This window comes from Scomber scombrus, chromosome 10 (assembly GCF_963691925.1).
Source record: "Scomber scombrus chromosome 10, fScoSco1.1, whole genome shotgun sequence".
In the NCBI taxonomy this organism is placed as follows: domain Eukaryota; kingdom Metazoa; phylum Chordata; class Actinopteri; order Scombriformes; family Scombridae; genus Scomber; species Scomber scombrus.
Genome location: NC_084979.1, coordinates 15,762,943 through 15,777,192, shown reverse-complemented (window position 1 = coordinate 15,777,192; position 14,250 = coordinate 15,762,943). Strand labels below are relative to the sequence as shown.

General features: G+C 39.1%; 1 protein-coding gene across 1 annotated transcript; it reads left to right on the top strand.

The window, feature by feature from the left end:
• The first annotated feature begins 1,359 nt into the window (after positions 1 to 1,359).
• On the top strand, positions 1,360 to 9,789 carry slc26a10 (solute carrier family 26 member 10). Its single transcript, XM_062427640.1, has 18 exons — positions 1,360 to 1,728; positions 2,207 to 2,317; positions 2,462 to 2,619; positions 2,759 to 2,923; positions 3,048 to 3,200; positions 3,293 to 3,375; positions 3,462 to 3,609; positions 3,699 to 3,812; positions 5,786 to 5,863; positions 5,963 to 6,058; positions 6,727 to 6,833; positions 7,526 to 7,595; positions 7,818 to 8,000; positions 8,110 to 8,164; positions 8,361 to 8,449; positions 8,558 to 8,612; positions 8,790 to 8,896; positions 9,000 to 9,789. The coding sequence occupies exons 1-18, from the start codon at positions 1,464 to 1,466 to the stop codon at positions 9,036 to 9,038; spliced, it is 2,076 nt and encodes a 691-aa protein (XP_062283624.1). The 5' UTR covers positions 1,360 to 1,463; the 3' UTR covers positions 9,039 to 9,789.
• Positions 9,790 to 14,250: the final 4,461 nt, after the last annotated feature.

The window sequence follows — 14,250 nt, the reverse complement described above, 5'->3', positions numbered from 1 at the left end:
TGATATTCAGAATCACGAAACATTGACACGCTGACAAAGCCATCAAAATGCACTGTATTCTTGCTTTCATGTTAACTGGCTGAATGTTTTTTTTTGTTGTTGTTTTTTTTTTTTACATAACTACACAAATGCACTACTATATACTTTGATACTTTGTCATCATTGCTGTTGGTTGAATGAGTGGTACAGTACATTTGAGATTAGCTGCAATAAACTTTCTGCCCGTCTAGCTAGTTCCATTCACGCCAAAATCTGTGGGTGTTGTCCTGTGCAACAATGGAATACGGTGGCATGGTACGGTTGCCTGCACTTCATCACGTAGCCTTATGACATGAAACGTCATTCATGAAATGGGAGAGGTTCATTCACAGGGCCAAAAACCAGGAGATAAATTTACCATTTCCTTTGTTTTATAATGGCTAGAGTCAGACTTAAACTTCTGTGTCATACTCACTCATGCAACTTTCAATAGGATCATTTCTACTTTGATTATATCCAATGGTTAGGTTTCCAAGCTCATTTGCAAAGAATATGTTATGAGCTGTAACATATAGAGATCCTATTTTATCACATCCCAACCCTCTTGTATTCACTCTTATCTCAATCATCATGCACCATCTCTGATCAGTCAAGGTGTGGTTTGATCCATGAACCAGGCCTCCATGTGTGATTGAGTTTCACAGAGGTCTCATGGGGTAGCAGACTCTTTCCTTGTGGCTACACAATTTAAACACCCACCCATTACAGACATCCATCCTTCTCGGAAATTAACTCCTCATGAGCAGACATGGTTTGAGGTTACACCTTAGCTCCACCAACAATATTACTTTGATCTCTTTAGGCGTTTCACAGTGCTTTACATTGTATGCACTTTAACTGTGCCTCCCCTGAGCTGGTACCTCCCGCGTTGCTCTCTGGAGGCAGGACATATGGGAGGATGGAGTGTGCAGTGCAAAGGATGTTGTATGTGTGTGTGTGTGTGTGTGTGTGTGTGTGTGTGTGTGTGTGTGTGTGTGTGTGTGTGTGTGTGTGTGTGTGTGTGTGTGTGTGTGTGTGTGTGTGCATGCATGCGTGTGTGTGTGTGTTTGGAGGGAGGGGTTGTGAGTGTGAGACAGACAGATTGTTGGCCTGACTTTCTACTTTCTGTTAAAAAAAAAAAAAAAAAGCAAACACTTTTAGCAGTAGGACCCAGAAGATTTTGTACAGCCCAAAATGAAAAAAAACGGGACCAGCTCACCTTTATGTGGTCTTAGGAAAGACAAAGATGTGAAAAAAGTTGTCCAACACTGTGACAAAAAAGGTTAAGCTTTGAGCCATGTCATTGGCTAAGAAGGGTCTGACAGGAAAATGCAAGGGCTCTTGAGGTCAGGGCAGAGTCTGCTATATATGTAATGCAATAGTCAACACCTTTGACACTCTAAGACAGCGCTTGCGTGGTGAACTATCATCTCCACACGGACAACATGAGCGCTTCTGTGGCCGTGTACAGGAATATCTACACAGAGGACCGCTTCAAACAGGCCTATGGCTCCGAGGATAACACAAGTGGAAGTCTGCGGCTCCGAGAGAAGCTCGCCGGGAGGTGCAGGTGTTCAAGACGAGCATGGCTTCACCTGTTGAGGGAGAGGATACCTATTTTCAGCTGGCTGCCAAGATACAGGCTAAAGAAATGGATTTTAGGAGATGCTATAGGGGGATTGACAGTTGGTATTCTTCACATTCCGCAAGGTGAGTAAACATTGGCCTATTATAAGGATGAAAGTACTGATAATTACTCACTGCCAGGCAGGAAAAGGGGAAAGAAAAGTTTTTTTTCACTGACTTGATTTGATTACCTTAATTATAGTTAATTAAAATGATAGTCATTCGTTAATATGTTAAGCTTGATTTTATAATTATGTCATCAAAATATGAACACGTATTTCAAGGTTAATTGCAACTGAATGACAACATCTAAAAGGAGAAACTGTCAACATGTACATTGTCACAGTGAAGGTGAATACTGTCTGTTGTTTTAAGTCACTTTTAAGTTATTTTATTTTTGTCTTCATTTAATTTTACATGCTCCAGCTTGTGTGTGACAAAAGTCAATATCTTATATTCAATGATACGGTTTGAAAAATAAACAGATATAAAACCATGTTGGTTTGTTTGGGGTTTTTTTTTTTTTAACAAGTTGTCTTTTTGAATACTCTTCCCTAAACAGGCATGGCCTTTGCTTTACTCACATCTGTAGCACCAATATTTGGCCTTTACACCTCCTTCTTCCCGGTGGTCCTGTATATGTTTTTTGGCACTGGTCGACATGTGTCCACAGGTAAGACTGTAATGTATTATATGTATACAGAAGCATGACAGCAAGGTTACATTAATTCATGCATCATGCATTCATGCAAGTCTCAAGTGTTATCCAGGTCTGTTATGTTTATCACTGTTACTGAGAGGATGGGTCTTCTCTCAGGTACCTTTGCTGTGGTGAGTCTGATGACTGGCTCCGTGGTGGAGCAGCTCGTCCCCACTCCTCTGGAGATGAACTCGAGTTCACCTGAAGCCGCTGACTTTGAAGCCCAGAGGATTGGTGTAGCCTCAGCTGTAGCACTCCTCTCAGGAATTATTATGGTAAGACAGAGGCACAAAGTCTATGGATTAATCAAAAAGTCACAAAAATAAATAATAAAATGCTGAGATAGCAGAGTCAAGAGTACCAAACATGAATCCACAAAACAAATAATAATGTTGTTGATCTCTTGTGCTCCAGCTCTGTATGTTTGGGCTCCAGCTGGGCTTCCTCTCAACCTACCTGTCAGAGCCAATTGTTAAGGCTTTCACCAGTGCTGCTGCCTTCCACGTTACCATCTCACAGCTGCAAAGCATGCTGGGACTGCGGCTCCCTCGCCACACTGGGACCTTCTCCCTCTTTAAGGTATGCAGTGCTTCATGATGAGTTCTTGATGGTAAATTCAACATGTTTGAACAAAATAGCATTTAAGGCAAATGCATGACAATTGGTGTTGATTTCCCTGCCGCTCACTGACTTGTATTTTCAGACTTTAGCGTCAGTGATGGAGAACCTACCTCACACCAATATGGCGGAGTTGCTCATCTCCTTGGTGTGTTTGGCTATCCTGGTGCCAGTTAAGGAGATCAACATGCGTTACCGGGAGCGCCTGCGTACACCTATCCCTGTGGAGATCCTCATCGTTAGTTGGCTGAATTTACAAATTTAGTGTACTACTATTTTTACAATGTAAAGAACAGGTTACAAGTCATGATTTTTCACTTCAATCCCTAGGTGATTATTGTCACAGGTGTGGCCTACGCTTCCTCCCTGGACTCCACTTTTGACATTGAGATTGTTGGCCACATCCCAGCTGGGTAATCTTTTAGATTTGGGAAAAAAAACTCAAAACACAAATGAGCTCATCAGCTTCTAGTTTGACTTTGTACCCTCCTATCCTCAGATTCCCGAAGCCACAGATGCCTGCCTTGCACACTTTCCCTGAGATTGCTGGAGACACAGTAGCCATAACATTTGTTGGTTACGCAGTGTCCGTCTCACTGGCAATGATCTACGCGGATAAGCATGGCTACTCCATACATCCAAACCAGGTAAATCTCTAGTGTCTCAACTGCTTGCTGAAATGTTACATTCTCACCAGTCTGTTAACTATTTGTATTGAATCTGTGTTTGATTTCAGGAGCTGCTGGCTCATGGGATCTCCAATACAGTGTCCTCCTTTTTCACCTGCTTCCCAAGTTCCGCCACTCTAGCCACCACTAACATACTTGAGAGTGCTGGTGGATACACACAGGTAGTTTACATGATATACAGCAGCTTCTGTGCATCTTCAGTTTTGTTACACTCACTAATCACTGGTAGGCTCTTTGCATTAAGGTCACAGTGATTCAAATGTAAACAAAATGGTCACATCGTCAAAAAATTGAAACACCTTATTAGGGCCCGAGCGGCGACTGCAAGTCGCCTGGCGAAAGCCCTATTGAAATTGTAATGTTTATTATTATTATTATTATTATTATTATTATTCCGACATTTCGTGCCCCAATTTCGCCCCTTTCCCAAATGCGAAAATGCTTATACTTTTGCAAGGACGTCCGGCCTCATCCGAAATTCGATATTTTTGGGTGGTCGCACATGGTCGACGCAGAATGGCGGAATAGCGCCCCCTACAAAGTCCAAAAATGCCCATAGGGAATTTTGCTAACTTTGTCCTATGCTCACAAAATTCTGTACACATATGTATTATACCCACATATGCAAAAAAGCCTCTTGACCTCATGACCTCAACCCAACAGGAAGTCGGCCATTTTGGTTTTGATTTTTCCCACCTAAAATTAACTCCTCCCACAGCGTTTGCCCGATCAAGTTCAAATTAGGTACGCAACATTTCCAGACCTAGCTGAGCTTAAGTTGTGCTCTGCGCATCCGTAGGTCAAAGGGCGTGTCTGCCAGGGCTCAACTAACTTTGGCGTGCTCGCCATGTACATACGAGTGGCTCTCACGCCCACATACTTCATCCAATCAGCTTCAAACTTGCTGGACATGATGATGGCTCCGCCCTGAACGTCCCGATATATTAACTTCCCACGTAACTCATAGCGCCCCCCCGGTGGTAACAGGAAGTTAACTAAGATTCATTAAAATTACATACTTTGCCCCATCAACTTCATTCAGAACCAGTTGGTGAAGCTACATTATGAAGACTGTGAAGCTACGAGTAATGGCGTCCGTGTGGCGACGCGGCGACCATCAATTCCTCGCCATGAAAATACGTTTGGCTTTTTGATGGCTTTATTGAACTCGTATCATCATGAAAATTGGTACACAGGTCCAGGGTGCCGACCTCAACGTCTCCATTCGCTCATAGGCGATCTCACTCGTGTCGCCCCCTAGTGGAAACAGGAAGTGCCATATTTTACATCATCATTGTGCGATTTCCACAAAACTTCACATGTGTAATCACTGTCCCACCCTGAACGCAACCGCTTGTGTTTTGTTACACTCTACTGCCCCCTGGTGGATGAACCATCAACCTCCCATAACTCCTTCATACTTTGTCCAATTCACTCCAAACTTCACATGACTGATGAGTGGCCGCCCTGAACACACCAGACCACACCAGACCATATGTGTAACTACCTGTGACTGCCCCCTACTGGATGAACGAAACATTGCATTTTTGGCCTCCTTCCAGGTTTTTTCTCACTTTCTGCTTCACGCCACAGCCCCGCCATGCCTCAGGCCCCGCGGTGGCATGGGTGAGCGAGGGCCCGCCATCGCCGCTTGCGGCTTTGATTGAATATTGGTATCCCTCCCAAACTGACTTACAGTTGTTTTAATTCAAATCAAAGACTAACATCAATATTTAAGTTATGTTTATTGATACTTTTAACAGAGCTGCAAAACAGATCTACAGTATGTTTAATTCTGATCAGCAGAGGAATAAAAATTCTGATTTTGCTTACATGACTCATTGTTTAGTTGTGTATATGAATGTACTTCAAATGTATGTGGCCTAAATGGCTGATGTATGTTGATATGTTATAAGTCATATGTACTAAACACTATAATCCAATCAAATGCTGGTGACATGACTTAAAATGTAAGAGTGCATTTATAGCTGTTTAATAACATAGGTTTAGCTTGCATTTTGAATATCCATATTTTTTAATGCAGAAGTTGCTACTAATAAGAAGCAAAGCTAATGGGTAACATTGGGATGTCCAGTAAGGGATGTGTGTCTTCTGTGTGTGTGTTTTCCTGCAGCTCTCCGGCTTGTTCACTAGTTTGGTTGTTCTGATTGTCCTGCTGCTGATTGGACCACTGTTCTACTTCCTGCCCAAGGTGTGTTTATACATGTGTATGTATGTAAGCATTGGAAGGGGCAGAGACAGACAGGGAGAGAAAAAGTCCACTTACCTCATCCTCTACCTCTCTCCCCAGGCAGTGCTGGCATGCATCAACGTCACCAGCCTCAGGCAGATGTTCCTGCAGTTCCAGGACTTACCTGAATTGTGGAGGATCAGCAAGATTGACTTTGTAAGACCACTGATTGACGAAGAAATATAAAGCATATGAATATATTCTTCTATGTGATCCCCATGCATAAGAAAAAAAACCCAAGAAAACAGAATGAAGATGGTTAATTAGCTCCCTAGTTACCATTAGGTCAACAACTGATCCCTGAAGCGCAGCTAATTATTATACTCCTCAGGCTGTGGTCAGCTCCAAAAACGGTGCTCTATTCACAGTAAAACATGATGTGCAACACTTTTCATTTCTAACTTGCCGTCAAATTGTCAGGTAGCCACAGGAAACTGGACTTCATTCTTGTGATTGTTTGTAAGACAACTGTTTGCTATTAATTTAGCTGAGAGTTGACAGTTTTTCATGCAGTCTGTATCAGCTACAGCGTGGTTGTTTGCTGACAGACTGATGATGCATCTATCTTTGAACAATAACTGCTCTGTCACAGTTGCAAGGTTATTTGAAAACACAGTTTCAGCCAATGAGAATCAGCTATTAATCAGGCAATGGGATCATGAGCCAGTAGACCACAGGTAGCACATCAGATAAATTACCTTCTTCCTCCACTTTTACACTGATTACTTGGCTGGAATCAACAATAATTTTCACTGACATGCTTCCATTGTTAATTGTTACATCCTGACAAGGAAATAAGTTATTGTGGCCATGTCTTTGTGTAGATGGTTTGGGTGGTAACCTGGCTATCTGTAGTGGTACTCAACGTGGACCTTGGCCTAGCCACTGGGGTGGTTTTTTCAATGATGACCGTCATTTGTCGCACACAAAGGTACATTTTCCATTCCATCTGCAGACATACTGTTGTGCAATCCAGCTAGTGTTCTTGCCAAATGCTCTATTGTAAGAAACACCATACTGTACAAAGTTTAAACTTTCGGTTAAATTTAGATCATCACACAAGCAAGCAAACACTATGTAAAAGTGTTGTTATAAGATTAATAAGGATGAGGATAAGAATAAACTTTATTGTCCCTTGCGGGAAATTTGTTGTTGACAGCAGTACTACAGGGGCTGCAAACACAGACACATAAAACACCAACAAAGAACGTGAACAGAAAATACAACAACAAATGAAAGTGTACTTAGTCACTCCTGATCTACACAGTATTGCAATTGTCCCATGTATTGCACTCGACTCAGCTAAAGGGCAGTTTATCATAATTTTCACCAAGAAGAAATAGAGTTCAACAGAAAAGTGCTTAAGTGCCAAATGCAAGAAAAAATATAAGTCGAACAAATAAATAATAAAAACAGTGCATATAAATTAACAATAAGTAATAAAAAAAGAATAAAACATAAACAACAAAATGAATCTTATAACTGACATGTACATCAAGAGTTTTATATCTGCATTAGAGCCCTGAGCTGAAATTATTCACCTGATACCTTTGAGGTAATGTAGATCATGTATCATCATGTATGTGTTACTTCAATTAAAATTAATGACCCATGGTTCAACAGGGCTGGTTGTTCAGTGCTTGGCCGGGCCAGCAATACAGAAATTTACAGATCCCTGGAGAACCACAGCAAGGTGAGAGGAAACCTAATTATTTTAAACTTGTATTTAAAAAAAATAAATATGTGTGCAAATAAGCGATCTTTTTCAGAACAAAGTATTTTACCTTAATGTTGAGAAACATAAAGTGAATTAATTAACTTAATTTCTAATCCCAAAAACAAGTGATAATCATAATCTTAAAGAAGATACAGCAGGAATATCCCAGAAAGACTTTGAGTCCTGTGTTTCTTCCAGTGTTATGAGGTGCCAGGAGTGAAGATCCTGACTTACAACGGGCCTATTTACTATGGCAACCGCAGCTTCTTCAGGGAGGAGATAGGAAGGGTGTTGGGCCTGACGCCAGAGAAGATCCGCAGCCGGGAGAAGGCCAGAAAAGCCCTGGAGAAACGGGAAAGAGAGGCCACCGTGAACACTGTGGTACGACTAATGCAGCCACTGAATGAGCTGAGCCTAAAAATAAACTGTTCTCACTGCAAATTCCTATTTCTTATGCCTTGTTTTGTTTTCTAACTCCATCGTTCTTCAGGAAAGAGGCATTGCAAACACATCGTTTTCTTCAGAAAATGAGTTCTTTAAATCTGGTAAGTAATGAGAACTTTCTGGCGGCTCTGAGTGGATTATATTGAATATGTATATATTTTCAAAAACGGCTAACAACAGTTATTTAGCCATCACAAATGACATTTGCAATGCTACATGTTAAAGTATTATATTCTATTATTTACGTTATATTATATTATAGTGAAATTCAAGGAATTTTCTTGTTTTTCTCTGCAGAAACATCTGAGAATGACGTCAAGGCAGTGTTAATTGACTGCAGCAGTGTGATATTTGTCGATGTTGCTGGAGCAAGACTATTTACACAGGTTAGTCTGCTAAACCAAGATATTATGCTTCAGATTTCACAGTATGGGGCTCTCTCTATGTCAAGATATATCATATTAATGTGACCGATTGCTTCTGGATTTTTGCAGATGTGTACTGAATGCCAAAAAGTTGGAGTTCATGTATATTTGGCAAACTGCAATGGTAAAGCCTGTTTTATTATGCAGTATTATTTTCTTCATAAAGGTTTTCTTTGATATATTCTTTGATTATACTACTTAATGGGAAATCAGTTTTAGAGTTTTTTTTATGTTTAAGATTATATTTTTCAAAATTAACTTCAATACAGTATACACTGATCAATGATTTCTGTCTCCTCAGAGAGTGTTTTAAAGATTCTCACATCAAGTGGTCTAATGAACTACATGAACCCTCAACATATTTTCGTAACTGTTCATGATGCCGTGATGTATATCCAGCAGCAAAGGGTAAGCTAAGAAGGAGATATGTTCACCAATATACAAAAGACTTTGATTTCTGATTACTTAGATTGTTGTAAACAAATAGTGATACTGCTGTCATGTGCCACAGGAAAAATGTCCAGAGAACACCACAACTGTTTGGGTATGAGGCAGATGGACAATGACGAGTCATGCTCCCTTCAACCAAGTGTTTGGGACTAAATGGCAGAGGGTATTAGGACCTCTACATTTATTTTATTAGTGGAGACTATATCTCTCTGCTGTATACAAGCACTCCAGTATTTGGTCCAGTTTATCTTCTGTATACCAGTGTTTCAGAGAAGCAGTAGCCTGTTGTAGCACTATGTCATAATACAATAATTATCACATTACAATGTTACCAGTTTTCCTGTAGATATACTGGAGTCACCCCTAGCACACTTTAATCTGATGTAATTAAATAGTTACAAATTCAGATGAGTTTAAATCATGCAGATGTACTGTAACAGGAAATGTTATCACGTATTTAGTGTAAATAAATCTAAAAAAACCAAACAAATATCTAACACGTTATGGCTATAAAACTGTGTATAGTTATGAATTATTTTTGTTTTGTTTTTTATTGTCATATATGCTGGAATATTAGCATAGTAATATTTATTTAGTTTCTGTTTGTTGTCTGCAATACAGAGAAATACACTGTAAAGTGCACTGAATAGTTTGTTGAAATATTTATATATTTGAAATGTGCTTAAATATGCAAATGTGTACAGTAAATGCCATTCCATAATGCCTTTAAATGTTCTGTCTTTTAACTCCAGAGGGACTGCACAAAATAGTTTATGAATGACTTTTGTATATGTCAGCAACTGTGCCATCCAGTGGCTTTTTTGACAATAAATATATCTCCATAAAGAGAACTTAGAGTCTCCCTTTTACTAAATTTACTAGATGCCAAACACATTTGAAAGATGTGGGTTTCTACACCAGTACTTGGGTGTTTTTAAGTGTGATTACAGTTTGGGGGGAAAACACAGTTTGGAATGTGAAGCATGCCCCTTGTCAGATTTTGAGGACAGAAGAAGAGCAGTCTTTGTATTTGGTGGGGTACTATAGGCCAGTGTGTGTGTGTGTCTGTCTGCTCAGATATGATGAAAAGTCTGACAAATGCAGGATTTAAATGACAAAGACAAAGGAAATTCTTGCAACAGCACCCACCAAAGAGTGAAATGGATGAAGTTCTTGGTCCAGTCCAGCAGAATGCTGTATTTTTCCAACCAAAATGCATCAAACAACATTAATAACATTCCTATATTGCTAAATTGGATGAAACCTTAGGTAACACTTTATTTTACATCCTTTAATTTGATTCAAATTTCCTGGAAATATTTTGAGTAATTTGCAGGTATTTAACAGTTAAATTTAGATTTTTACAAAAAGGGTAGTGTAATTTGGTACAAATGATAAGAAAAACTAACTTGGTTTAGTTAGTAACTATACACTCATATTTGGTTTCATATGTAGTTATTTTGTAACAAAATCTTACATTCTTTAGAATTCTCAAACCAACAGTTTTTAGTGTGAACGTTTGTTGGTCCAAAGTATACATTAGCATATTAGATTAAAAACTCTACAATAAGCACATTTTCTCTATACACTACCAATGAAGAATTAACAGCTACAAACAGCTACTTAGGCCTACATGAGAACCTAAATATAATTTGGTTACAAATTGGCACTCACTAACTTGACACGTTTTTATTTTTGTGTCCACTTTCAACAGAAAGAAAGAGTTTACGCATTGTAACACACCCCCCTTTCTGTTACAAGGTGTTTAAGATGTGTTTTACAAGAGCTTATAAATACCAGTAATTAACTAAGAGTGATGTCTTACCTTGCCACCATGCTGCCCTCTGCTGTACAACAGCTAAAGGTTTGTCCTCATCACAATCCTGTTACCTTGACCTGATAAAACTATATGCAGTGTGAGTTCAAAACCAGGACAGAAAAAAAACCTAATTATTTCCTTGCTTGATGTTGGATAGCCAAGTTATTAATTTTTTGCAGTGCATATTTCAAAGAGGCCTCTAGACACTGTACCCTTTGGGTTTTCCCTTTAAAGCTCAAGGAGTATTTCACTAATTGGCAGGAAGTAGTCCACTTCAATTAGAACATGGTACACAAGGCTCTGGCCAACTGTTTACTAAGCCAGATTCTACAGGCAAACCTACTAACATGCGCGCACGCACGCACGCACGCGCGCACACACACACACACACACACACACACACACACACACACACACACACACACACACACACACACACACACACACACACACACACAGGGCCTACATTCAAAAAAGTAACCCTGCAAACTAATCCAGGAAGGTCAGCGCTTTAAAGCTTTTGATTAACCTATGAAGTGCTAACAGGTAACATTGCAAAAGTAGGAAAGTGTGGCACGTCATGTTAGTTGAACTACATATAATGTTAAAAAACGAAAAAAGTAAAAAATTACATTTCAGGGTAATTGTCAATAACACAGGCTAAATGATTTCAGTGGAATATTACAAAAGGATAAAACATTGTGTAATTTGTATCAGTCAATGCAAATGTGTATATAGAAGCAGCAAAATGGACCTGCAAAATACATATTATTCCAATCCATTTGCTCATATTTAGTAAGACAGAAATAATAAAAACAATTTTTCAACAAATCTTAGACATTCGGATACATTTTACACACAATCATAATTTCAAGCTGTTCATGACTAGGCAGAGGACCGTTCAACTTGTGTGGCATTTTTGTGATTGTTTGTTTCCATCTTGTGGTGAAATATTGGAATGACAGTCTGTCAGCAGGTTCATTATTCTTGACAGTGGTTACAGAAGTAAAAGTATTAATACAGCAATATAAAAATACTGGATTATAAGTAAAAGTCTTAAATTAAGAATTCTACTTTAGTTAAAATATATAAGTATTATCAACTTACAGAATTACAGAATTTTGCAGTACAAGTACTGGTTTTGTCCATCTGATATATATTGTTAGAGGTCAAGAGCCAAGTTGTAAACCACTAGTTTCATCTTTAACAATTTGTTATATTTTAAATGTTTTTTGTTGTGGAGTTGAAAGTAAAGTATTTCCCTCTGAAATGTAGTGGAAGTACAAAGCAGCATCAAGGGTCATGACTTTCCAGTGAATGAGTCAGCAGTCTATCACAATAGTAACAAAAATGTCATTGTTGAAATCAACCACATGCACATCACACACATTTTAATATCCGTAACTGTATTTTTGTTCTCATTTTTAAATGCAATACAGAATGTAAATAGATGATAGACTCTTTAAGCCCCCATCAACTTCAAATAAGCTCACAGATACCAATGCCCTCTGCAAAATATGGCAACTGTCAGCAACTGCATTGGCACAGCAGTGCTGCAGACTTTTGTTTTGGGAATCCCTGTCATTCACAAACCCCTCGCCACCAATCTGTCAATATTACCCAGACAACAAAACAAAAACACAAGCAGTGTCATCAAGACTGAAAGGCAAAGTCAGCTAATGGCTATTTACTGTGCAACCTTAGTGAGAGTGATTCCTCAAAATAGCCAAACGCCTTTGTCAACTTTTCAGCTTAAGTACTTAACTTTCACCTCTTTGTAGAGGCAAACCCACACACAGATGTGCAAAAGCAGGTCATGAGACAGGTTGAAATATACTTGACTTAGCACTTAGCACTCACCTCACCCTTAGCCAGCTCTATGGGGCGAACAGCACTCCACCATTGACCCAAAGTAAAACTCTAACACCTTTTAAAATACCCAACCCATAACATAAAAACATACAAAACCACCAAGACAGTTCATGAAGACTGCAAACAACAGTCAAATGACAATAGCAACATTAGATGCCAGGCTGAGAGACAGCAAGACCAGCAGTGCACAAAACAGGAACCAAGAACCTGGAGCATTTAACCACTTCCTTTTTCAGGCCAGATGCACCTGATTGACGACAGATCAGGAGTAGAGGACCTGGGTGGAGCAAGAGCAAGGGAAGGGAAAAGGACAAACAGTACAGGGAACAAATACAGCTGTAACACAACAGTGATGGGTGGAGAACTGAAAATCTTTATTCAAGTAGAAGTACAATTACTCCCTTTAAAAAATGCTCAGGTAAAAGCAAAAAATACCAACTCACAAACCCGCTCAAGTAAAAGTATAAAAAATACTTGGTCAATAAACTACTCGAAGTAGCCAGCAAATTACTTTGTGTCTCATTACTGTTTAGAGTGTGCAGGTTAGACACGAGTTATTTTATTCAAGTCAAGCCTCAAGCCTCTTTTTGGAATAATAAGTGTTACATCTGCTGTGCACCAGGTCAAAAATGGCCACTGTGCAACAAGGTTATCTATGGAATGCACTTTACTCTGCATACTCTCTCTATTTTAGCTATTTCTACTTGATACAATTATTTTACTTTTATAAAATCTACATCATAATAAGATAAATACTTTCCAGCTGTCTACATTTGTTGCCCGTATCTGCTGTCATGTTGATATGAATCACTTGCTTTCAATGTCACTCCATTAGCAAAGGCAGCTGTCGTGAATATAGTTAAATAAACACTACCCAGGGTGACGAGAATGACATCAGGCTCACGTCTCTGTTCCTTTTTAGTTTTCTTTATTAACAAATCAAATACACTGTCTGAATACAGCGGGAGAATCTAAATGGTCAAATTAAGCTGTTGAGGTCCTTTCCCATATTATATCATTTCAATCTGGGTGTCGCCTGAATAGTTACTTTATACCCCTATGGAAATCCACGTCATTCAACAGCCACACGACACACGAACATCATATGACCATTCAATGTTTATAAACACAGAACCCCTTACAAGGTTCTGTTTATCTCTCATGTATCCCACTGCTATAGGTTTTACCTTAAAAGGCTAGCACGGCTCTTTAGCTCAGTGTACTGGAATGTATATGCATGGCTCACACTGTCCCCCACTGTCCTGCAGATTAAGAAATAAGAAATAATATACTACACAGCCAATATGATTATTTCTAAAGCATGTATGTACATAATTGTCTGCTTATTACCACTGATAATTATGGGTATGTGCAATTGAGGCCACTTGGCTAACTATTTATTTCCCCTCACACGTATTAATTTTTATATTCATTGACTAATGTTATTGTGTGCTTCTTCTGATTTTGTTGTATTAACATTCCTATTTTTTGATCCCAGACGTGAGTACCTTATTTAGTTGATGTAGTTTCATGTACCATCATGTTTTGGAATGAATTTGGAGTGAACTTCCTAGAACAGCGTGACTAGTCCTGTGTGTCACGCGTCACAAGACTGATTTAT